The sequence below is a fragment of the Hippocampus guttulatus genome, chromosome 8 (genome assembly GCF_054856545.1).
Source record: "Hippocampus guttulatus isolate MCC_2025c chromosome 8, RoL_Hgut_1.0, whole genome shotgun sequence".
Lineage (NCBI taxonomy): Eukaryota > Metazoa > Chordata > Actinopteri > Syngnathiformes > Syngnathidae > Hippocampus > Hippocampus guttulatus.
This window is the reverse complement of record NC_141268.1, coordinates 12,246,322-12,270,332: the sequence shown is the minus strand read 5'-3', so window position 1 is coordinate 12,270,332 and position 24,011 is coordinate 12,246,322. Positions and strand designations below refer to the sequence as shown.

Genomic DNA, 24,011 nt, shown 5'->3' with positions numbered 1-24,011 from the left:
CTTTTGCATCGTCGGCTTTGTTGCTTTGTCCAGTAGAGTATTGGATTTGAAGTCTGTCTTCTTTAAAAGTACGCCACTCTGTCAAGTTTGTTTGAGAAGTGGCCTAAAGGGTTTTTTAAATTACCGTTCCCCCCTCGCCCTCGCACACATTTTCATCACCACTGGCATACTTAAATGTTGATGCAAGGCAGGATGAAGACTAAATTGTGACACAAATATCGACAAGTCAGCCAAAAGCAGACTCATCAGAGTGGGCGTGTATTTCGAATCTTCCAGTGTGCAATTTGGTCAACCCATGCATACTGTAACCTCTATTTCACCTTTGGTGTAGCATCAAGTAGTTATTTGATGGTGACTTGATGTTTCTCTGCCAGATCCAACCAGTCTGACCTCTGCCACCATCAAGCTATTAAAAAAAAAAATTCTAATTTGATGGATATTTCCTTTTTTTTTTTTTTTTTTTTTGTGGAACATTTTCGGCCAACTCTTGTGTTATCACTGTTTTCCTACGCATGTCATGTACTGTATATTACATTCATGAACATTTTAATCCGTTGTCTTGGATGCTCAACTCAATTTTTTTCACCCCTTCACATTCCTGCTCTCCTTCAGGAGCAGTACGTGTTCATTCACGATGCTCTGATGGAGGCCATTTTCAGCCGAGAGACAGAGGTGCCCGCCTGGCAGCTGCACGGCTACGTTAACAGCATCCTCACGCCCAACTCGGTGGGCCGCACCCGTCTGGAGAAGCAATTCAGGGTGAGTTTACAACCTTGTGGTCTTGTCACTCGATCCCTAATGGCATTATCCTTCTGAAAGAGGGCGGTCTCTTTATCGGAAGCTTGTTAAAACCGTGTACGGGAACAGCAGTAATCCCATTTTATTCGCGGGGGGATAGAGACTGAGACCTGCTGCCTAAGAGTGAATAACTGCGAGGAGAGGACAGTTATTGATGCTCCTCTCAAACTGTATTGAAAAAGACGATTTTAATAGTTCAAACAGGAAATATATTAAAAACTATGACCCCAGTATAGTATAATAATAATAGTAATAATAATAAAAGATGTATTTAAAACTCATTCACTCCCAAAGATATATTCATGTACTTTCAGACTTGACATATTAAATCACAGGTACTTAATTATTTTTTCTTTCCAAGACTTAATATAAAAAATTAAACTCTTCTCCGTTGACCTGCATCACTGCATCGGAGTTCAACTACCGTATTACTTTCCTATTAGATGTGACTATGGCGCCATCTTCTGGCATGTCGGGTTGTTATAGAAAGAAAAGCAACAAACGCAACTACTGTATATGGTTTTCCATCCAATAGGTGGTGAAAGGTTCCAAAATCTGCCACAAAAAAAAAAACACATGAGAAAGCTAGCCTAAAACTACCACTGAGTCTATTATGAGGAGATTTCATGTACGAGACAATTCCAAGTGCTTTACATCAAACATTAAAAGCATTGAAAGGGAAACCAAAAACACGACATTCCAAAATCCTAATTAAATCATCTCAAATAATTAGAGTAACATGATTAAAAGCAAACATCATCCTAGATCAATTAAAAGATTGCAGGCAAATGAGGATTAAAATGAGAGAATAAAGGACAGATGCTGTTGTAAACAAAAATGTTCTCAGCCCTTATTTAAACGAAGTGACAGTTTGAGCAGGTGTGGAGCATAGTGTCTAAATGCTGCTTCACTTTGTTTGGTTCTGGTTCTGGTTCTGGTTCTGGTTCCGGAAACACACAATAGACTTGTCTCACTTGACCTGAGGGGTCCGGATGCTTTAAGCGGAGAACAGATTCAGTTGACCTTTTCAAAATTGCAGCCAGATTACAAACGAAATACAAAAAAAAAAAAAACATACTTCTTTTCAAATTAGATTGACTCCGAGGTTAAGCGGCATCCCATAATAGATTGCTTTGATGAGGCTGTGCTGTACATAGAGGTCTTCTCGATCATTGTCCGTTGTGGCGCTTACTCCTCAGGGAGCGTGTCTATTGTACTAATTAAAAAGCGCCAGTGTGAGTTTCACAGTCTGTGTCTGATTGATTTTTTTTTTTTTTTTTTTTTACGCGCCATGCGATTGACTTCTCCCTTCTCTGTCCCCAGCTGCTGACTCAATGCAACACTCGCTTTGCCGAGTGTTTCAGTGCTCACAAAGACTGCAACAAGGAGAAGAACCGCAACTCCTCGGTGGTTCCATGTGAGTGTCTCGGTCCGTTCTTGCACTGCTCGTTTGTTCATCAAGCAAGGAAAATAAATAAATAAATAAGCGACGACCGTCTCGCGTGAAGAAAAAAATGGCGCCGCAGCATTTCTTCATCTCGCCGGTCTAGTATCCGGCCGGGCTGTACATTATTAAAGACAATTCACCGTCCCGAATTAGAATCTATTTCCATAATCCCATAAATTAATTGCTCAATGCATTCATGGCGCCCGGCCGGGGGAGAATGGAGGTTGTCGTTGCTATAGCAACAGCGAGGAGCGGTAATGAAGGTGTACGCTATCGGCCAGCGTGATTACAGTGGTCCGGGTTTCTGACTCAAGTGTGTGTTTCTGCCTCCACAGCCGAGCGAGCGAGAGTGGGTCTCACCACTCTGCCTGGCATGAAAGGAACTGATTACATTAATGCGTCCTACATAATGGTACAGCCTCTTGAGCGCCGCCCCTGCCATTTGTACACTGGCTGTCCAAATGCACGCCACGCTCCTTGAAACTGCTTGCTCTTTTGTCTCCTCAGGGTTATTACCGGAGTAATGAGTTCATCATTACCCAGCATCCTTTGCCCCACACCACCACTGACTTTTGGCGGATGATCTGGGACCATAATGCACAAATTATTGTCATGTTGCCTGACAACCAGGGCCTGGTAAGCAGCCTACAAACCGATCGAATACATCCACCTCGTGGGTTTTTTTCTGGGGACACTGCAATCAAGTCAAAACGGGAATTAGTGTCTGCGCAACAACATTAAATAAAAGACTGCTGAGGGAGTCCCGGTTCACTCACTCTTTATTAAATTATCACGCAAATGATCGGCTTTTCAGATTTTGGAATGTTTTTGGAAAAAAAAAAAAAAAAACAATGACAACAGTATTATTTCAAGAAGAAATATGCCCTTTTCCAAATTATTATTATTCTACATAGCAGAGAAGTTCCCATCCAAACCGTAGCCGTATCTTTACACCCTGCAAAGAAATTCACGCAGAAGCAGGCAGTACATAAACGTTCAAGTTTAATGGATGCAAGAATTCTAAAGCTGCTATCAAATGAGGAGTCATCTGTTAAAATGTAACTTCCGATAGAAATCGCTTTGGTTTCAGCAAACATGAACTCCGAATGCCGAAAAATCAACAAATAACCATTTTTCAGTAACCTAAGAAACTAGAAAGTCTGAGATAATGTAAAGAAACCAAATGGGGGGGGGGGGGGGGGGGGGACTCAGGACATCACATTTTTCCAGTCCACGATTTTTTTTTGCTCCGATAAGACAAAGAGGAGCAAAATAATATTGAACTGGCCATCCATCCATGTAGGGGTCATAATAGATACACACGCATACACCCTTTATTTATTTATTTTTTCACAATTTTGTGCAGGCTGAGGATGAGTTTGTTTACTGGCCGAGTCGCGAAGAGGCCATGAACTGCATTGCCTTCACCGTCACGCTCATCAGTAAGGACAGACTGTGCCTCTCCAATGAGGAGCAGATCATCATCCACGACTTCATCCTGGAGGCCACGCAGGTACCCCGCATTGCTCATCCGCTTGCGTTGTGCCCGCCGTAACTCTCTTCCCGTCACACGTGCACGTCAGGACGACTACGTTCTGGAGGTGAGACACTTCCAGTGCCCCAAGTGGCCCAACCCGGACGCTCCTCTCAGCAGCGCCTTTGAGCTCATCAGGGTCATTAAGGAGGAGGCCATGACGCGAGACGGCCCCACAATCGTGCACGATGAGTACGTTCACCAAAATGCCTGTTGGCTTTTTTTTTTTTTTTCATGCAACAGATTCTCTATTACAGTACTGAAATAGAATGTTCTCATTTTTGCTTTGTTTCTGCCAGCTGGGACTTCAATGCATCCACTTTATAAAATGTATACAAATACATTAGCCCTCAACATCTCTACAAAAAAAATATATATATTCTAGCCACTCATTAAAAAAAATGCTTACTTCCAGTACTAAAATAAATTTTATGTTATATACTTTTAATACTCAAGTACAGCAAATGTCAGATACTAAAAGTAATATTCAACAGGGCGACGAACTTCTCCCAAAGTGTTTGTTTTTTTTAACTCTATTTTTACTCATGTATCGTTTTCAGGTATTTTATACACGACCGCTTCTTCCTGCACCGTTACAAACATCACCTTCCTCCCAAGTGGATGCGTCCCCTTGCAGCTCCATGTGATTGATTGTTCCGTCTCCTCGCAGGTACGGCGCGGTGTCAGCGGGGATGCTGTGCGCTCTCACCACGCTGTCGCAGCAGCTGGAAAACGAAGGTGTCGTCGACATCTATCAGGTGGCCAAGATGATCAACCTCATGAGGCCGGGAGTCTTCACCGATATTGTAAGTGGAGCGTGAAATTGTAATAATACTTCTAATGATCTTAATGAGTTCGACTGACTGTTTAGTGAAGCTAATCGGGTTTTAATGTCATTTGCTACAGTAATCACCCGCCTATTCACAGTGGGCTAATCATGAAATCTTTTTTTTTAATCTACTCTCCATTACCTAATAGACACCAACAGTTAAACATGCATCATCAAGAAGAAAAAAAACACAGAGGGTGGTTGTACGCTGTAAAAAATACTGAACGTCAATTAGGATGAAAACTGTTTAAAAAAAAAACTGCATGCAAAATTGCACTTGAAAAAAAAATCTGTGATCTAGCCGGTCCATGAACGATGAACCGCAATATAGCGAAGGACCACTGTATGTCACTCCGAAGTCTAAGTCACATTTTTGTTTTTTTTAACAATAAGAGACCGGGAAAAATAGCGCTTCGACTTGCACCAAAAACCCCCGTTCCAAATGGCATGCTCCAAGCACACATTGCTTCACTCCCAGCCATCCAGAGTTGTTCATGTGTGTTATTCAGTTATTCAGAGTGCCCCCAAAAAGGAGTGCCAGAGCAAAACTTCTGCTTCTAACTGCGGATTTTTTTTTTCCCCTCTCATTGTTTTTTTAATTTATTTTTACATTTTGAACTGCTTAACTTAAGTAGAACCCTGCGTCACATTGTGGCCAAAGTTAGAATCTGGTGGGTTTTTGTGCCTTTTGCTGCTGCACATCTGCTGTTGCGGTGGAAGTAAGCCGCATGCTCAATTAGTAATAAGTCAAACATGTCTGCTACGTCTTCTTTGACTACTTTTTTGGGTGGTTGGCAAATAATGTTACCTGCGTTAGAATGCGATTAAGAAGTTAGCCACCGGCGGTAAAGCATGACTTTATACTAATCCTTTCTTCCATTTCTTTTTCTTCTTTCATTTATTCTACTTTCTTTTGGTCAATTACTACCTTCTACCTTCTGACCACCGGCGGCAGTGCATCAAAAGTATATCCCAACAGCCAAACAAATTTCAACACGGTATAGGAACGGGGAAATAGGTACCAATCCCTTGCTCTAATTGCAACATGTACAAGTCACACCTGAGTGTAAGTTGTGGGACCAGCCAAACTATGAAAAAACTCCAACTTATACTCAGAAAAATATGATGTGTGATGCTGCTTTGAATGGATCCACTTAATTGCTGCTCATTAATGTCAAGTACACGTTTTGTCCACCAGATGGCAATCAAATGTTTATTTGGACAAATTTTAAGAGATCCTGTCCTTCACCCTCTGTACAACTTCTATTACACGCCACTTCATTACTATTCTATATAACACAATAATAGACTGCACTATAATCGATGTATATTGCTAAGACTGTCCCTTACTGCACTGCACTTTACTCTTGCACTAATCTAAATAAATATTACACTGTACTGTACTACTGTATATGGTAACGATTTAATACTTTACCACGCTAACCTGTGTTCAACTCAACTGTACTGTACTACCTTACACAACGCTAGTGTGTGCTATAGTGAATGAGAGACTTGATTATTCGAAACTGGAGTGCTCTTTTTCGTTTCGTTTGTTTATTGAACATAAAACATATACAGTAATAATTTGACAGAAAGTACGGTAAGTAAAATAGTAAAAAGGAAAGAGAAACCAGTCATCATTCAACACAGTTATTATGTTCAAGGGAGTAGGAAGAAGTAAGAACTACATGTTTACCGTACTTTCCTGCATGAAACGTGCCTATACCGGTCAATACTTTATTAAATGTGCTGCACCGTACCCTGTTGTACTGTAATGGGCGTGTTACTTTACTCACCTATCTTCAACTCGACTGTACTGTTCTAATCTTTACTATACAATATTGGGCTATGCTGTACGGTCACATAGTATGAGGCTATACTATACGACACTAGGAGACAATACTCTACTGTGAATGGATTTGCAATGTTAGCACCTATTGGCCGAATGTTTTCTTTGCGTTTGCTGTACCTTTGCTTCAAGTCGTGTTTCTTGTGTGTGTGCTGTGTGTGCTTGGTGCAGGATCAGTACCAGTACCTTTACAAAGCCATGCTGAGCCTGGCGGCTAGCGGAGAGTGCGGCCCCATGCACACGGACATTAACGGGGTGGCGGTGATGGCCGACCAGTGTGACCCTGCCGAGAGCATGGAGTCGCTCGTTTGAAGAGCGGCGCCCAGGCGCTTCATTTCTACAAGAACTACTTCTTCGCCCCCTCCCGAGAGGCCTTTTTTTTTTTTTGCCAGACTATTGATTATAATAGTTTTAAAAAAGAAAAAAAAAACGTACTCTTACTTTTTTTATACTGACAAACATTTTGGGATATTTATGTTTTTGCCCCCTCTTATTGTTTTGGGTTTTTTGTTTTCAAATCCTGCTGAGTGTTTGCGTCCTGTTAACGTGAGGAAGGAAGGATGGAAAGAAGGGGGGAAAAAAAGCAGCCCTTGTTCACTTTGCACTCAACTATCAGTGTTACTGCCTAACTCTGCCCAAGGACGTTGTGCGTTCAACTTGGACCCGAGCGCGCCGCATGAAGACGGGGGGGATGTGGGCCGAGGCGACCGGTTTCCATTTGACATCCCAACGTCCTGTTTGTCAGCAAACTCTGAGGCCGCTGGTCACATGACCCCTCGTGTGACAACACTTCCCCATCCATGTCAATAGCTCATCTAAACAAAACAATATGGCTTCTTTTGCTCGTCACGGCATTCCATGTGAAAGTTTGTTTTGTTTGTTTTTTTTTGCTTTTTACAGGGATTTATATTGTTATACTGTTTTGTAATATATATATCTATATATTATATCCTTAATAGCCAATCACTCTTTGCCTATTTGTGGACTGGCTGTTTTAGTGCTGTGGGTTTGGATCATGTTCGCACAGCTTTGCCAAATGTTATTATTGTGAAACATTTCAACAAAGGGACGCTGATCAGCCAAAAAAATGAACTAAAACAAACAAAAAAAAAAGTTTTAAAAAAATATTTCAATTGTCAAAGTGCTGATACATTTCCTCAACTATATGCAGATGAATATACAAAATAAAAGGTTGTTAAGAAATGCATGAGGATTGTGAAGCTGTTGTACTTTTACTGGTTTGAGGTCTGCGCTCAAATTGGCCGTATAAGACAATTTTTTGTTTTGTTTTTTTAAATACTTCCCTGTGAATTGTGTTTTGTCTCCAGTGGTAACAAAAAATTTTTTTTTTTTTTTGCCACTTCGGTCAACAGGTAACCTCAACAGTGGCTATATTATTCTTTCTTAAAGGACCTCCTCTTCTGTCTCATGTTTAACCATTTTAGACTGATGAAGACATTCAGCACTGTCTTTATCCATCACCTCTCCAGCTTCTTTTTTTTTCTACATCGATTGAATGGTTTGTTTCTTCTTAATTTGTTTTGATGAATAATGACTTAACTTTGGCACTTTTTTTGTTCTGTTGATCACGATTGTTGCTCCACCGTCGACTGTGACTCGGCCTTCTTAAATATATGAAACATTAAATGGTCCACGCTTTAGCTGCTTTCTGGCTTTTTATTCACCAAAAGAGCACTTTTAAAAATGTTTTTTACTAGGGATGGGCAAGTACTGATACCAGTTATCGGTATCAGGCCGATACCGGCCTTGTTTCAAGTTATCCAGTACTCACCGAGGATGCCAGTACCAGCCACCGATACTCAAAAAGCGAGTAAACCCTCCTTGCCCGTAACTGGTGCTAACTGTGGCTGTGGGACACATTAGTGAATCATGTCTGTCACCAAAAAAAGTGGATAAACACACCTGGCATTGTGTTAATTGAAATTTTAGTATCAGTACAGTATCATTGAGTACACGTACTGGTTATGGTCTGAAAAAAACTGGAATCAAACGACCCCCGTTTTTACTTTTTTTTTTGTTGTCTCCAGAGATGTAGTCTTAGTTCATAAATGTTCATTCTACGGATGTTTCTCTTGAATGAATTTTGGGGAATAGAATCATCAGGTATAAACGTCGATCAAACTTACCTGTTTACCGAAGTAGATGGTATTTTGAAGATTGTTGTAACTTCTGTCAACTTAATAAAAAAATATTCTTACTTGGGCAGATGTGGTGAAGTTTCATCATCTATCCATTTTCCGCCACTGTAGAAGTTGCATCGTGGTATCATGAAATCTCCCAAGCATGGGGGGTGGGGGGAATGGTCTGATGTCGATTTGGCCCCAACAACACTGCTCATCATCTGCGATTGGCTGGCAACCGGTTCAGGGTGTTCCCGCCTACTGCCCGAAGACAGCTGGGATAGGCTCCAGCACCCCCCGCGACCCTAGTGAGGATTAAGCGGTTTGGAAAATGAATGAACACTGCTCATCAAAAAGAGAACACCATACATACAATAAAGCATGATGATCCTAGTCAAGGTGGAGGTGATTATGAACAGTTCCGAATACCAATCAATTAGTCCAAAACGTTCAAGATGCTGTTAGAAAGGAAACAAACAAAAAATGTGTAGGCGACTACCTACTAGAACAGCTGAACTTTTGAATTTAATCAGGTGCACTTTAAATCTTGGCAGGTGTGTGCTGACTGGTATTTACCATGAGTTTTGAACATGATTGGCTAAATTTGAACAGCCATATTAAGCCGTATAAGGGGGTGCGCACATTTGTGCTAAATTATCTCAATTATTTGTGTTTCCACTTTTGATATTTTTTGTGTAGGTTATTGGTCACACACAGGGTGGAAAAAGAAAAATTGAAATGATTTGTTTGTTTTTTTGACAAGGGGTATGTAGATTTTATATCCACTGTAGTCCCTCGGCCGTCATCAAATTGGCTTACTCCTCGCCATATATTTATTCATTTATTTCCCCCAACTTTCATCAACCTATCATATTTCCTTTCCACCACCTCATTTCGCTCTAATCCACAAATTAAATAAGCAGGCATAAGTGACACATGTACAATAATTTTTATTCGGCGGCCACAGCTTTTGCATATTACAACTGTTGGCGTTCAGATGGCAAAAAAAAAAAAGCAAGAATGAATCCACCAGCTAAATGACACAGAAAACCGGAGAGAGAAATCAAACAAAAAAAGTGTTTGGAAATTGTTGGAACCCACAGGCATGCAAGCGATGGCTCAGAATGCAATGTACAGCATTTTATATTTATATATATATTTATATCATATATACAGAACAACAGTGACACCCAAGCCAGACATCTCATTCCACACAGTTACACAACAAACACAGACCAACTTTTTTTTTGTCATTCATTTAAAAAAAAAAAAAACGTTCGCTTTTTTTTTCCTCTGTAAAAGTGGAAATCAATTAAAATAGAACCTGTTTTCAAGACATCTTTTTTTTCCCCCCTCTTTGAACGTGGAAATAAAAATAGAATCTCCCGGGTTATCAAAATGGAGGGAGAATGGAGAGTATTGCATCTCGCGAACCCCCTCGTGCTGAGGCTGAAAGTCGAAGGTCAACGCGTGTCAAAGACGAGCCGTCAACAAAAGACAGGGGGGTCTTGTTTGTCACTCTCGAAGCAGTTGGCGTTCACTTGAAAACAGACAAAGAGAGGCTCCACACACATATATACACACACACACACACACACACACACACACACACACACACACACACACACACACACACACACACACACACACACACACACATACATACACGACAATGTACCATGAATGAATGGAGAGTACGACAAAGAAGCGCCATATACGTACGTAGTTTGCATTGGACGGACGGAGGGACGGGGGACACACACACATACACGCACGCACGCACACACTTTTAATCACATTTACACATTTAATCTCACTCAAATGCTTCTCCATATTGCTTACTAACACATTAAGAAATTAATTTTGAAATGAATGAATCGGTGCTATCTTTATTATGACACAGCTAAACTGCCAATCACTGGTTATTTTTTTTCCCAACACTTTTATCGTGTTTCCTCAGTATAAGCACAATTATTTTTTTCCCATTATTATTATTATTAGTTTATAGTTCCATCGTAGGCGTTTCGAGCTGACAAAGAGGTCCTAGAGTGGCTATCTGAGTTTGGTACATGCATCGGTTAACCAGGCTAAAGTCAAAAGTGTGATTAAGGGCGGGGTGGGGGCGGTGCGTGGCCTCTAGTCGTCCTCCTCGTCCTCTTCATCGCTGTCCTTCATGGAGATGCCCTGCATGCCTCCTTCCCTCACCGAAGCTGTGGCTTCCTCCAAAGTCAGCCTGTTGCGCACCGTGTCGTACATCTTGCTGTTCAGGGTTGAGTCCAGTACACCCTGCAGGCGGAAGTCACGGTACTTTTTCTGCAGGGGGTGAGGGTGGGGGGTGATATCACAGTGAGCAAAGGTTGCTTTCTGACAAACGCACACGATTATCGAGTCGTTTCTATTTCGTCCTAAGTCACCTTGGTGATCCTGATGAGGATCTTGAGCTGGTAGACGTGCAGCTGCTGGTCCATGCGCTCGCTGAGCCAAGTGCCCAGCAGGTTCATGGTGGCAGTGTACCATTGCTGAAAGACATAAACAGCAACACTCTCCAGCAAGAACACACACACATCGCACACCTTGACACAAGACGGCGGGGAAAACAACAATAGTCTGCCGCCACGTGTGTCCCCGTAGGCCCACATGGGGGCCTTCACCGCACTGAGGAGGAGGATTCAATCAGATTTCGACGTGAAAAGGGTCAGCTTGTGAGAATGAAGTCAGACGATGAAAAATTTGAAGACGAAACTACGCCACAAAAAGTTCTCATATTAACTCACACCAATAAGGCCTTGATTTTACAAGTGTGGTTATCCTTTGTTAGCTAGTCTGAGTGTACATTATATGAGTGAATCCCAGCGTAGGCTGAAAACAAAGTTGTAATATTAAGTGCGCAAACAAGAAGACAAGGAGTTTCATATACCATTTTACAAGATTAGTCATAATATCATCGATTCATCCATTTTGTGATCTGCTTTATCCTTATGCTGGAGCCTCTCCCAGCTGTCTTCGGGCAGTAGGCGGGGGGACACCCTGAACTGGTTGCCAGCCAATCGCAGGGCAAACACAGACGAACACCCATCCGTGCTCACACTCACACTCACACCTGGGGACAATTTGGAGTGTTCAATCAGCCTTCCACGCATGTTTTTGGAATGTGGGAGGAAACCGGAGTACCCGGAGAAAACCCACGCAGGCACAGGGAGAACATGCAAACACCACACAGGGAGGTCGGGGCTGGAATTGAACCCTGCACCCAGGGTTAGGTGTGAGATCAATGTGCTCACCACTGGCCCACCGGGCCGCCCAGTCAAAATAGCATGAATAACAAAATCTTAACTGACAAGTGAAATTACATAAATGTTGAGAATAAATTTGTAGTATTTCCATTAGATCTATACACCAAAAAAGGAAAGCTGAGAGATGGAAGCATGAGCATGTATAGTAAGGCGTTTTTAGCCGAAAAAAACGACCACGTATAGTAAGGCGTTTTAGCCGAAAAAAATCGACCATGTACAGTAAGGCGTTTTTAGGGGAAAAAAACGACCATATATAGTAAGGCATTTTTAGCCGAAAAAAACGACCATGTATATAGTAAGGCATTTTTAGACGAAAAAAACGACCATGTATAGTGAGGCGTTTTAACCGAAAAAATTGACCATGTATAGTAAGGCATTTTAGCCGAAAAAAAAACGACCATGTATAGTAAGGCGTTTTTAGACGAAAAAAACGACCATGTATAGTAAGGCGTTTTTAGACGAAAAAAACGACCATGTACAGTAAGGCGTTTTTAGCCGAAAAAAATGACCATGTATAGTAAGGCGTTTTTAGCCGAAAAAAACCACCATGTATAGTAAGGCGTTTTTAGCCGAAAAAAATCGACCATGTATAGTAAGGCATTTTTAGCCGAAAAAAAAAAGGACCATGTATAGTAAGGCGTTTTTAGCCGAAAAAAACGACCATATATAGTAAGTCATTTTTGGCCGAAAAAAAACGACCATGTATAGTAAGGCGTTTTTAGCCGAAAAAAACGACCATGTATAGTCAGGCGTTTTTAGCCTAAAAAAAAAAAAGACCATGTATAGTAAGGCATTTTTAGCCGAAAAAAACGACCATGTATAGTCAGGCGTTTTTAGCTGAAAAAAACGACCATGTATAGTAAGTATTTTTTTTTTAAGATAGAAGTACCCCACTAAACTCATGAAAACCATAATTCCCCCCTCCTACCCCCCCCCATCTATTTAGAATAAATGGACACAATTTGACCTCATCTGTTAGCGTGTCATCGCCAAAAGCAAAGAGGATTATGATGTCATTTCAATGTACTCGAAGATTGTTTTAGCGGTGACTTCAACGGGTCCCAACAGCTGCAACAAGAAGCACTTTGCTTGTGTTTTATTATGCGGCAACGACTTCATTGAGTGTTTTTACGGCCCATAAACACTGAAATTCACATCATGTTTTTGTGTATGAGCGCATCTCAACGAGTCATTGCAGAATTGTCGTGATGCGACTTTTTCCAAAAGTGGACCGACCGGCCCTAAATTGGCAGGTTTGTTCAAATCATTGAGATTGCATCGTCGAAGAAAGCAAACCAATTTGTAAAAAGCACACACACACACACACACACACACACACACACACACTGGATTGACCAACAGGGCTGTACGAAATTCAGAATTATGGCGCCTCAAAACGTTTCCCGATTGGAGCGAAATTCTGGTTGCACCAAGCTGGTTAATTATGCGTGGGCCAATCACTCGATGCATGGGTGTGTGAGTCACCGACGCGCTGTTTTCAGTCCGAGTCATTACCACCACTCAGCGTGAGGCAGACCTGCGTGGTGCACAGTCATAGTCGTAATAAGCAAATTCGACCTTTAAATGAATTAAAATACATGCTTACTTGGCATTCCTGACTTTGGAAGATATTTAAGAATTCATCGTGCTAAGTGATCCATTCATTTCTTCCTAGACGTTGAAGATTGACGTGCACAAAAAAAAGTGCAAATTAAGCGGCTGGGCTTTGGAAGCGGCAATAAGGGGGAATGTGTTCACACATAAACGCTGCGTCAGTTTTAGTAGGAATTTGACCTCAGAGGCCTTGGAGATAAAACAACTGTAAGCTGAGCTTTTACTGGCAAAAGAAAAGGAGCAATGGATATGAGCAAATGGTGCACAGGCGCGGTTGAAGCAGTGCTATTGTCGTGTACCTTCTCTCTGCTTTGTCCCACACTTGGTTTGCATTCAAGGCTACAAGAGAACAGCACTCACACGGAGTTGAAATCAAGACCTCCGACAGCTTTGAAATCAAGCGGGCTCGTCGTATCCGCTGGTCAGCTTTCGTAGGAATTTGCTAAGGTGAATGGATTGGCGGTTTTTGGACTCAAGGAAGGGAGAGGGGTGTGGGGGGTTTGGTTGCGCAAGGGAGCGGGTTCCGGGTTGATGCAGATGCCTTTCCACTTGGCAGTCGAGTCGAGCGTGCAGTGCATGCAGACCTGGCACAGGTGTGTGCGTGCTGAGGAAGAGACGACTGCCCTACGGTAGTACGTGTGCAAAATGAGCCACAAGTCGGAGGAGGAGGGTCATGCTAGAAGATGTACACAGGAAGATTATTTGACTCCAAAAAAAACATGCCAACCAACATAATGTGAGAAAACAACTCAACACTCGAGATAAGTGCCACTTTTTTTTTCCACTCGCCAGGGGCTGTATTGACGTGACCACCACACATTTTTACAGCAGTTCCGCCTGCGCATGTGACGTGTACAATCCCGTAAAATGAACGCAGCTGCAGCGACGCAGATCTACCCGGCAACCTGTGATGTCAGTTGTAACATAATATTGACTGATCATAAAATCATATTCGACAAGTTTTCAAGGAACGACAAAAAAAAAAAAAAAAAAAATTTAATTATCATTCGCCATGACATGCTTCAACGAGCCGGCACATTCCCACCCTTATTATGAAAATAAAGACACGGGTGCCATAAAGTGTCATGGCGGTTATTATTCAATGATGAATACGGTTTTTGTTAGCACACAGGTGTTGTCTGAGCATTTATTGGATGTAATAATCTGGCAATGAAGGATTTTTGAAAACATTCTTAACTCATTCACTCCCAAAGACGTTTTTAAACGTCTTTTCAGACTTGGTCTAGAATTGGCTGGTACTGAATGAGTTAATGGTCAGTACCAGTACTGCGATCGTAATGTGTTAGCATTCAACGCATAGAAATTTGCAACAAAATATATAGTGCATAATATTTAAACTGCAAATATACTGTTGGTTTCAATTTATTGAAATCAACTATAATTTTGTATATTATATATTAGTATTTGGATGATTCTTTGAAAGTCTTTATTTTTACGTGCCCGCGACCCTTGTGAAGATGAGCGGATTAGAAAATGGATAGGTGAATGGATGGATGGATGGATATTTATGTGACATATGCAATGTTCAATATTTATCATTAGTGTGGAAGTCAGCCTTTTTTTCCCCTACATCTACCACTGTTGTTAGTGGGACTTATAAGTTATGACTTTCTTCAGAACTCTGATGGACTAAAATGATTACAGTGCCCCCTGTTGCTCTGGCATGCACTTTGCAGCCTTTGAAAATATTTCGATTCTTTTTTTTTTCAAACGGCATCTATTCGGCCGCCGCAGTGGATAGAAATAGCTTCTGTGTTGACATAAAGCACTCTCATCAAAAGTTGGAACTGCTGTAAAAATAGATTTGAAGAAAATAGATTTGCATCTCGTAAATAAAGCCACTGCAGTTTGTTTGTTTTTTACACTGGAGGAGGAAGCAGGAATGGTGTTAATAAGAAGAGACCAAAAGGGTTGAAATAAGAGAGATCCAGTAGAGCCAGTGCAACATCGAAGGATGGCTTTGACATACATGCAAAGATTGATGGACAGAAATGCATTACGATGAGAAGCAAAAACAAAAGTAACCAAAAAACAAAGCGGACATCCTAATGTCACTTTAAAAACGCGGCTTCGACTTGAGAAGAACTTGAACATGACTCGTCTGTGGGTGGGTAGGGGGGGACCTCACAGAGAACACGGGGAGGAAGTGAGGACGCAGACAAGGGAGGAGCCTTCTCACACACAAAAGCAGGGCCACTCCATAACAAAAAAAGATATCTAAGAAACATACATAAATCAAAGACAAACAAAAATAGTTTCATCTGGCACGCGGCTCCCGCACAATATACCTGCGTGTTAACCCAACTCACTTCCTCACAAAGGCCGCCACGCCGCGGCCGAGACGTGCATCTCAACAGATAGGTTCGCAATGACGTGGAAGCACGCACGCGCACACACACACACACACACACACACACACACACACACACACACACACGCACGCACACGCACACGCACACAACACGGCATTATGTGTCGTTGAAAACCACACATGGGGGACACATTGCTGTCAATGTATCCCGTCAGGATTATGTTGGGTTAAGACAGTGCTCTCTTCACCCTCCAACACATGAAAACCTGCCCGTGAGCCCACCGCCTTTACAATTTCTGCATTTCCGCTAAAGGCTCCTCATGTGTCTTCCTGAGGAGTGCTTGATGTTCACTAAGCATGCACTATGTTCTTTCCAGAGAGCACTGCTTCATATAATCCTTTACTTGGGGTGGGGGGTGGGGGGAGGAGATGCTTTTACGGACTCTTTGTAAATAAAAGCTTGTTGTGCTTGTTTTTTTTGTTTTTTTTAAATAGACAAAGGCCCAAAAGCACTGTGGCAATGCAGACCGGAATGCAGAGGGCAGCAGCTGAGCTTGAAAAGAGAAAGAGAGAAGAGGACAGAAAGGACAGGAAGAAACACTTTTCCTGCTGGCAAAGAAATTAAAAACTAAAAAAAATAAAAATAAAAATAAAAAAACCCAAATGGGACTTATCCCCCTCTACCCTGTTGTTTTGCCCACATTCTGTAGGGCCCCCTCTCTGCTTGAGCGGAGGAGACGGCATCTTACTTACATCAAATAACCTTTCTATATACACCTCCTCATTGACCTTATCACGTAGCATGTCCTGAGAGTGGCGGACAAAGGTCACGTAGCCGTCGGCCACGTCCATGCCGGGTTTCTGCAACATAAACACACGGCTGGCTGACTTACTCCGGAGAAGTGAGTGGGCGAAAAAAAAATGTCAACAAGTGTGCATGGCGTGAAGGAAGAGTGTGACTTACAGGTACGTCCACGTACTTAGAGGCAGCTTTCACCTGAAAAATGAAACCAAAGAAATCAAAGGTGCCATTTTTAGAACAGTAGGTTGCTAGGAACGCATGATGGATTTTTTTTCTTTTTTTTTTTGTAAATTGAGCAGCACGGTGGTTTGGAGGTTGAACAATTTTGATGATCATTCTATAAGTCCCCTTTAAGCAGTTCATACTTTTTACAAGTACCTGGCAGATAAATATTCTTTTGAGGACGAAAATGTGCATATTTGGTTAGATACAATTCTGATTAATTAATCTATTAAGCGGGCGATTAATTTAAAAATGACTAAAATATCATCATTTTTAGTCCCTTAAAGCTTGCAATAAAGATATAAAGTCGAGGTAGAACATTTGACTCCATGCATTTCAAACAAAATGTTTGAATGTCATTATTTTTGTCTTGTGTTGTAATGCACAGGTGTCAAACTCAAGGCCTGAGGGCCAGATCTGGCCCGCCACATCATTTTATGCCGCCCGCAAAAGCAAAACAGGCATGTCAACTTTCATGAAGCCTGCTAAAATCTGTACAAAAATTTGAAATTGTCACATGGAATAAATAATAGCATTGGGATATAGCAAGCATTTTCTTGTTACCAAACCCTACACAGTAACGTAAACAACAGTTACAAAAAACATTTTGGATTTCCAATTTCGAAAGATTATAGTTGTACAAAGTAAATGTACTGATACGAGGAGCTGCTTAAACATTTACACGATATGATTTCAGAGTCATAACGTTTGTTTAATGTCCAATTTCAAATCTTGTTCTAGGTACAAATGATTATTTGCAGCATACCAAAAGGAAGCTTCATCTCACCGTGAACGAGAGGAACGAGGAGAACAGTGTGCCTTCATCGTATCTGGATATCTTTGCCAAAACACCCTCCAAAATGGCGACAAACTAAGCAAAAGACGAAAAAAATTCATGATTTGATCAGCGCAATGTATGTCATCAATGCAACATGTGACCTCGCACCTTTGCCACCAAGAGCTGAATCATGTCCCGCACACTTTCCTCAATCAGTTCATCGATTTGCGAGTGGAACTGTTTCTGCAAAGAGAAATCATCAAAGTCATCAGTTTGTATTGTACAACATTGTGACATTGCCAGACGCAAATGAAATCTCAACTAGTTGCGTTGAGTTTGTCTCACAAGTCATTCACTTCAATAAAAATGACACGATATGTTTGCAATAACAATTTAGTTACGAAATCACCGCATTTTCTTTAAATAACGGTGAGCTTAGCTCATTCTATTCCTTCTTTTTTCTCATTTCCAGCAATGTGAAGGCCTTGCGGCACCATGCTGCCTCCACCAGGCCAGTCATGGTACTACGACAGGCATTTGATTTGATCATTACTTGTGTGTTGATCATCTCCAGTCCATCACGTTTTATAAAGAGCAGCAAGAACACACTTGATGATTTTTCACTTGTCATGTGTGGGACTCTTACATTTAAACAAGCTGTTAAGATACGAAAAATTAGTACATGTGTACCCCGCTGCAGTAAAAACGCCGATTTACTTTGTTTTTTTCTTTGTTTGCCTCCTGACCCATCTCCATGGCGCACAGTTTGGCCGACTGGTCTTTCGCGTCCACCATCACATTGAACATGGTGCATAATGTCGGAGAAATGCGGAAATCTGTCGACTTGCTGCTCTTTGCCACTTTGGACTCAAACGCCATCCTGGTGCTGTTTGGAAGGCAAACGGGATCTTGATGAAACTGCATGATATCAATGACCTTTATTATCATTCATATAATGCTTGATTTACAACCACTGAACTAAAAACTAACAAACTAGCTTTAAGAAAAGAATAATTCAAAAGTAACAGAATTTAAAAAGCAATAGTCAAAACAAAATAACAACAAATCAATTTTAACCATAGCATAGCCACTGCAAACTCTACCACCGATTATATCCATCATCTACTCTCGACATGGTCCCTTGGGTGTCCGAGCAACGCCACATACCGCTTGACGCAGTTCTCGATCATGTTGCTCGACATAAGCTTGATGCGACTCTCCAGATGTTTAGCGAACTCCTCCTCGGGCCAGTGGAGGTCCCGGATGAAGGTCTGAAGGGCGTCCAGCTTCCAGAACAAGTCCTCAGATGTGCCGGAGCCGTTGCTGCCATTGAAGCAAACACATACATGTCAAAGATCATGCCAGCGGGTGGTGGGAGGGGTGAAAGGTCAGGGAAAGAGGGAGGTGTTAAGGGGTGTTGCTCCTCACCACCTGAGAAGTCATTTGACTATTTTGGACATACATTGACTGGTACGTCAAAAGTGGTGTGGACAGTCAAGTGTACGGGTGGGGAGGAGCGAGAACTCTACAGTAACAAGTCAATCAATAATCCTCCTTTCCGGTATGATTATTGATCAGGGGTGTGAGGTGGCCACATGCTGGTTCAAATTACTGCGGTTAGGGCATCGAGTCACAAAGGGAATGGCGGCATGAGAGAGGACATCTGAGATGGCGCTTTGTGGTCTGATTCTCCCAAATGGTCACGTCCCCTCTCAGCATCCATGTCCCCAAGCTGCTGGGAGCCTCCGGAAGAAGTACCAGACATGCCATGCGGACCTTCTTGAGCCAGCCCCAGTGGAGTCTGTTGGGCAAGTGCTGCCGGGATGGACGGTGAAAAATAGCAAGCCGAACCTTTTTTTAGACCCATCGCCACCCCTGCCTTGCCCGGCCATCTCCATCCGGGCCGCCATCCCAGCACCCAGTCAGACTCCCGGCGAGGCGGTCAAGGTCGTAATACCACGAAAACAAACGTGGGTGAGCTCCACATGGAGATGTCTGATTTTGCAAAAGATTTCAAACGCATTGGTTTCGTTTTCTGCATCGTAAATCACGAGACGCAGCCTCGGGGAAGCATTCAGCGTGTATATACTGCATGCAGAAATGTACAGTATACACGTGACTTCTATCGGGGGCGGGGTGGGGGTGGGGGGGGGGAGTCCGGCCCTGCAACTGAGTCATCACATCGCAAGCTCAACGGCATGCATGTTGAGACAAATGACCTCTTCTATTCTCAGAGAATCCTTGGCATGAACATGAACTGTTTTTGACATGAGTCGGACGATAAGTAATCACGTCATATGACAATTAAAGCAGAAATATCGAGTAATTTGACAAGAGCTTCAAAAGCACTAGAAAGGAGAGTGGCCTCAATTCTGGAGCCATGGTGAGCCAAAATGACCAACTGTTGGACCAGCCGGGACACCACTCAGGTGACGGGAGCACTCGTCATGGTGGCTCAGTTTTGCCATAGTTACCTTGAGACTAAACTAACTTTACTGATTTCGAGCTTTACAAACTAATTGAGATTATAAATTACTTGAATAGCTAAATGCAGCATATACCAACAACCCTGCTGATCATAAAAAACGACACCCGGTTTTGCCACTGAATTAGAAGCTCTCTTTGGGCAGTAGGTTTGGTTCACCTTCAACCGGTTTGCAGCCAATCGCAAGGCACACAGACAAACAAAATAAAGTTTGCATTTTATTAAGAATGCAAGAAAGACAACCTTTGTGACTTACTATAATTATTTTAATTTAAAAAAAGACTTTTCAGGATTTCACTGATCATAAATGTGCTATTTTGTAATTTAAAAAATAATCAAATGGCTTAAAAATTATAACATTTTTAAAAATGAATTTTGTAATTTTTATCTGATTATATTAATAACTGTTATTGGCATGGCAACACTCAACATTTATAACTCATTCACTCCCAAAGACGTTTTTAAACGTCTTTTCAGACTTGGTCTAGAATTGGGTGGTACCGTTATATCAAGATTCAAATCATTATTTCTACGCCATCATGTCTAGCCCTGGAGCATAAAAATTGATTACCTGTAGGTCCTTACTGCTGCTTAAAAAGGAAATCTTAAATTTTCCAATGAATTCCTCAATGTGTGCATCTTCATACCAAGGCATTCTCCGTTTTGCTCAGGAAAGCTAGAGTAAACTAGTTGAATACACACTCAGAGTCATATATAGCAGCCATCCACGACGGGGTTGAAAAGCTAGGCATTTGTGGAAGGTTAACTGATAGTCCCGCTACTGGAACTGGCAGATTTGGTACTTTGGGAATTTGGAGGTTGACATTTGGTAGATTCACATTGGGCAGATTACTTGTTAAACTCCTGCAGAGGAGACAGACAAAAAGAAACAAGAACAAAAAGAACATAACAGTGGTGTGGGAGCAGCGGAAAGCCGTGTGACACTCATTGCTCAACGTAAAGATTTAAAAACAACACATGTAAACAAATGAGCAGACTTCCAGCTGGACTCACATATTAAAAAAAACAAACAAACAAATAAATGTCTTACCATCGCAAAAAAAATCATAATTTTGCTTTACTTTTTTACTTTTATCAAATCAAAACACAGAAGTGAAACTGTGAAAGCCATAACAAATGATAAACAAGAGCAACGGACTGGAGGCCTTTTTTGTTTTTTTGGCAACATGTCAAAAAGCACAAATTATGAAGGTTAGTGTACACAAAACAAAACCCAAAAAGAAATATTAGGCATCAGCCTGGCTCCAACGTGCTGCAGAGAAATGGCTCAGACACATACATTAGTCAGAGGTGACAAACTATTTTCACAGTTAATAACGTTTTCCTCTTTGATATATGTATTTAAAAAAAAAAAAAAAAGAAGCATATTCAGCCCACGCATGGCTTGTTCATACAGTTCCAAGGAAGCCTGGGTGAACTTCACAGATGCACTCCTAAATCGCCATCTCCCTCCGATTTTTTATTTTTTTTTAAAGTGAAGTAATCCTAGAGATGAGCTACAAAGACAGAGGCTCCTTACTTTACAGGCTCCCAAGACTCCCGCTCAAAGCCCTTGTGAATTGACTGTGCGATGGAGGACTCCATCAGATCCACATATCTAACCACCAGAGGAGCGTACAGATCCTGAAGGTGCTTGTGGAATTTTCCGTTGCACAGATGATCTACATAGAAGAGGACAAGCGGAAGAAAGCCTTCAGTAGGAAAATTGATCATGTATTTCCAAAAGAAGTCTCTCTCTCTCTCTCGCTCTCTCTCTCTCTGTCTCTCTCGGCACAATGCAAAAAAAAAAATCTTACAGTCTGTTCGGAGGAAATCGTTGAGAAGCTGGAAGAGAGGGAAACTGTCCCAGCTCTCAGGCGACTGGATCTCCAGAGCGGCGTCCATGTCGATGGCGTAGAGGGCCAGGAAGTTTTCAGCGTGCTCCACCATGAGGTCGGTCCACCATGCAAACGCCTGCAGAGAGAGCCAGAGGAAAAGGGATGCAGGTGAAACGGGACACGAGGAGGGCAGGCAAAGGAGAGAGGCAATCAGGCACAACTGCTTGCGAAGAAGATTTCTCGGATCCTGTTCTATTAACATATTTATTGATATTCTTTCATTTTCTTGCTATCAATTTTTGACGCATTTGCAAGTTCAAAAAGGCCCCCAAAGAAGCTCTAAAATGACCAGAGTATGAATCCCTAAAGACATTTTGCATTCGGTATTCTGTGAACTCACGCCAAATCACTTTGCTCGTCACAAATTCACCTGTTTGAGTTTTTTGCTGTGGGGCCGATGCTCAGGAATTCACTGCAAAACTCACCGATTCATGTTTTGCATTTTTTCTACACACGCTGAAGAGTCCACAAGATGGCGCCAAAGCTTAATTTGTGTCAAAGAAGTTTGCTGGAGTGATACATTTGGACAGAGGGACCCAGAAACATCTTGGTTAGGAGCTAACTTTAGCCAGGGTTCTTAGTGGAGGTTGCAGACAGTCTTTGCATGAAGCATTTCCAGTGATCAGGTCAGACCTGCTTCTAACAAAATACGGCCAAACCGGAACATCTCTGAGTAGTTCCTTGGCACCACGTTATGCCACAAGAAGCCACTAATGCAATGTATTGACAGACAGTGCTATAGCCTGAGCACAAAAACAGCAAATAGGTGAGCTTTTCAGCAAATAACCAAAGCTTAGTTACCAAAAAAAAAAAATTGGTGAACACTGACACGCCAACGTGTGAGGTAAGGCGTATTATCATGATTGTAATTCGCAGTCGTGTTAAAGTGCACCGCAACATTGCGTCATCCTTTGAGCGGTTATATAGTTAGTCGTGATGGGACAAAACAGTAGGAACGCCTCTCAGTAGGAGAGCGTTAGTGAGATGCTCCATGCTCGTCAAACAACATGCTTCGTCACAGTGGGTGTGCGTGTGCTGCATTTCGAAGGCATTCTGCCTTCCTCCACTTTTGTCTTGCCTAGTTGACGCTTTTACTCATGCTGATGTGCCGCTTCCCTGCATGCTTTTCTGCCAAGCTAAGAAAAGATGAGCTGCCCCCCCCCCCCCATTCACAACGGCCACGGACAAAACCCCAAGTGTATGACGCTCATGACATGCACGTCGTGATCCTCGCATCCTTTGCTATAGTGCATAGCATTTCCGATGAGCAAAGGCGGACCTTCCATTCAGGCTTCTAAGATCTCTTGAAATAGGTTGTAATGCTTCGGGGCATCCCAATGTGGCTCAGCCACTGCAATTGGCAGTCCTATAATACTTACCTGCCCACTTACCCAGCGCCGAAGGCTAAAAAAAAAGGCGCTAGCAAGAGAAACGAGTCGCAAACGCAGCTTTTCTCCACCACTTTTAAGGAGAAGTGAGAAAAAGGGACTCAAGTTTCCGAAAATGGAGAATACCGGTACTCAAAGGTGGTAGGGCAGAGAGCCCCAGCCCCAGCCAACCTTTGGTATCATTCGTTCAAGAGTGAGTAGCGGCCCTCAAATTCTATGGCAGCGCCGGCCTCTCTACAGTGCTTCGTCAATGCAATCAGTCCAGAGGGGACATGCACATGACGCATTCAGTGTTATTACATACCTCTTTTCCCTGCACGGACAGGCATCAATCACAGTGAGAACACAGGAAAATGAAAAAAGATTGTACTTTTGAGGGAGTTTTTGGTGTGTGTGTATGTGTGGTCAACTTAGACAGCAGAGGGGGTGATGGAGAAGGAGGAGCTTAGTGGGAATGCTTGGACAAGAGCGGACATTAATCGTCGGATGGACAAGGAACACATCTATGGTGGGTCAAAGTTGGAGGTTCACATGGAGCATACTCGTTCATACCGGTTCAGCATGCTGTTGGGAGAGCAAGGAAAGCTCTTTATGGCCCGAT

The 24,011-nt window shown here is 42.2% G+C and overlaps 2 protein-coding genes across 11 annotated transcripts in view; one reads left to right on the top strand and one right to left on the bottom strand.

The window, feature by feature from the left end:
• LOC147201194 (receptor-type tyrosine-protein phosphatase gamma-like) overlaps nt 1-8,683 on the top strand; it is a 104,119-nt gene extending 95,436 nt beyond the window's left edge. For all 3 annotated transcript variants that reach the window (XM_086117717.1, XM_086117715.1, XM_086117718.1), the window contains 8 exons: nt 613-759; nt 2,122-2,215; nt 2,581-2,657; nt 2,753-2,881; nt 3,612-3,758; nt 3,829-3,971; nt 4,450-4,585; nt 6,629-8,683. In XM_086117717.1, coding sequence (XP_085973843.1) covers nt 613-759; nt 2,122-2,215; nt 2,581-2,657; nt 2,753-2,881; nt 3,612-3,758; nt 3,829-3,971; nt 4,450-4,585; nt 6,629-6,769 — 1,014 coding nt within the window. In that variant the 3' untranslated portion in view covers nt 6,770-8,683. The remainder of the gene's footprint in view (nt 1-612; nt 760-2,121; nt 2,216-2,580; nt 2,658-2,752; nt 2,882-3,611; nt 3,759-3,828; nt 3,972-4,449; nt 4,586-6,628) is intronic.
• Nucleotides 8,684-9,528: 845 nt separating this feature from the next.
• cadpsb (Ca2+-dependent activator protein for secretion b) overlaps nt 9,529-24,011 on the bottom strand; it is a 70,921-nt gene continuing 56,438 nt past the window's right edge. For 5 of the 8 annotated variants that reach the window (XM_086116905.1, XM_086116898.1, XM_086116899.1 and 2 more), the window contains 11 exons: nt 21,942-22,098; nt 21,665-21,806; nt 20,827-20,988; nt 18,807-18,962; nt 18,357-18,525; nt 17,808-17,882; nt 17,649-17,732; nt 16,802-16,834; nt 16,591-16,698; nt 11,013-11,117; nt 9,529-10,911 (listed from right to left, as the gene is read on the bottom strand). In XM_086116905.1, the coding sequence (XP_085973031.1) occupies nt 10,735-10,911; nt 11,013-11,117; nt 16,591-16,698; nt 16,802-16,834; nt 17,649-17,732; nt 17,808-17,882; nt 18,357-18,525; nt 18,807-18,962; nt 20,827-20,988; nt 21,665-21,806; nt 21,942-22,098 (1,368 nt within the window). In that variant the 3' untranslated portion in view covers nt 9,529-10,734. The remainder of the gene's footprint in view (nt 10,912-11,012; nt 11,118-16,590; nt 16,699-16,801; nt 16,835-17,648; nt 17,733-17,807; nt 17,883-18,356; nt 18,526-18,806; nt 18,963-20,826; nt 20,989-21,664; nt 21,807-21,941; nt 22,099-24,011) is intronic. The other 3 variants (XM_086116903.1, XM_086116904.1, XM_086116902.1) reach the window with 1 other exon arrangement.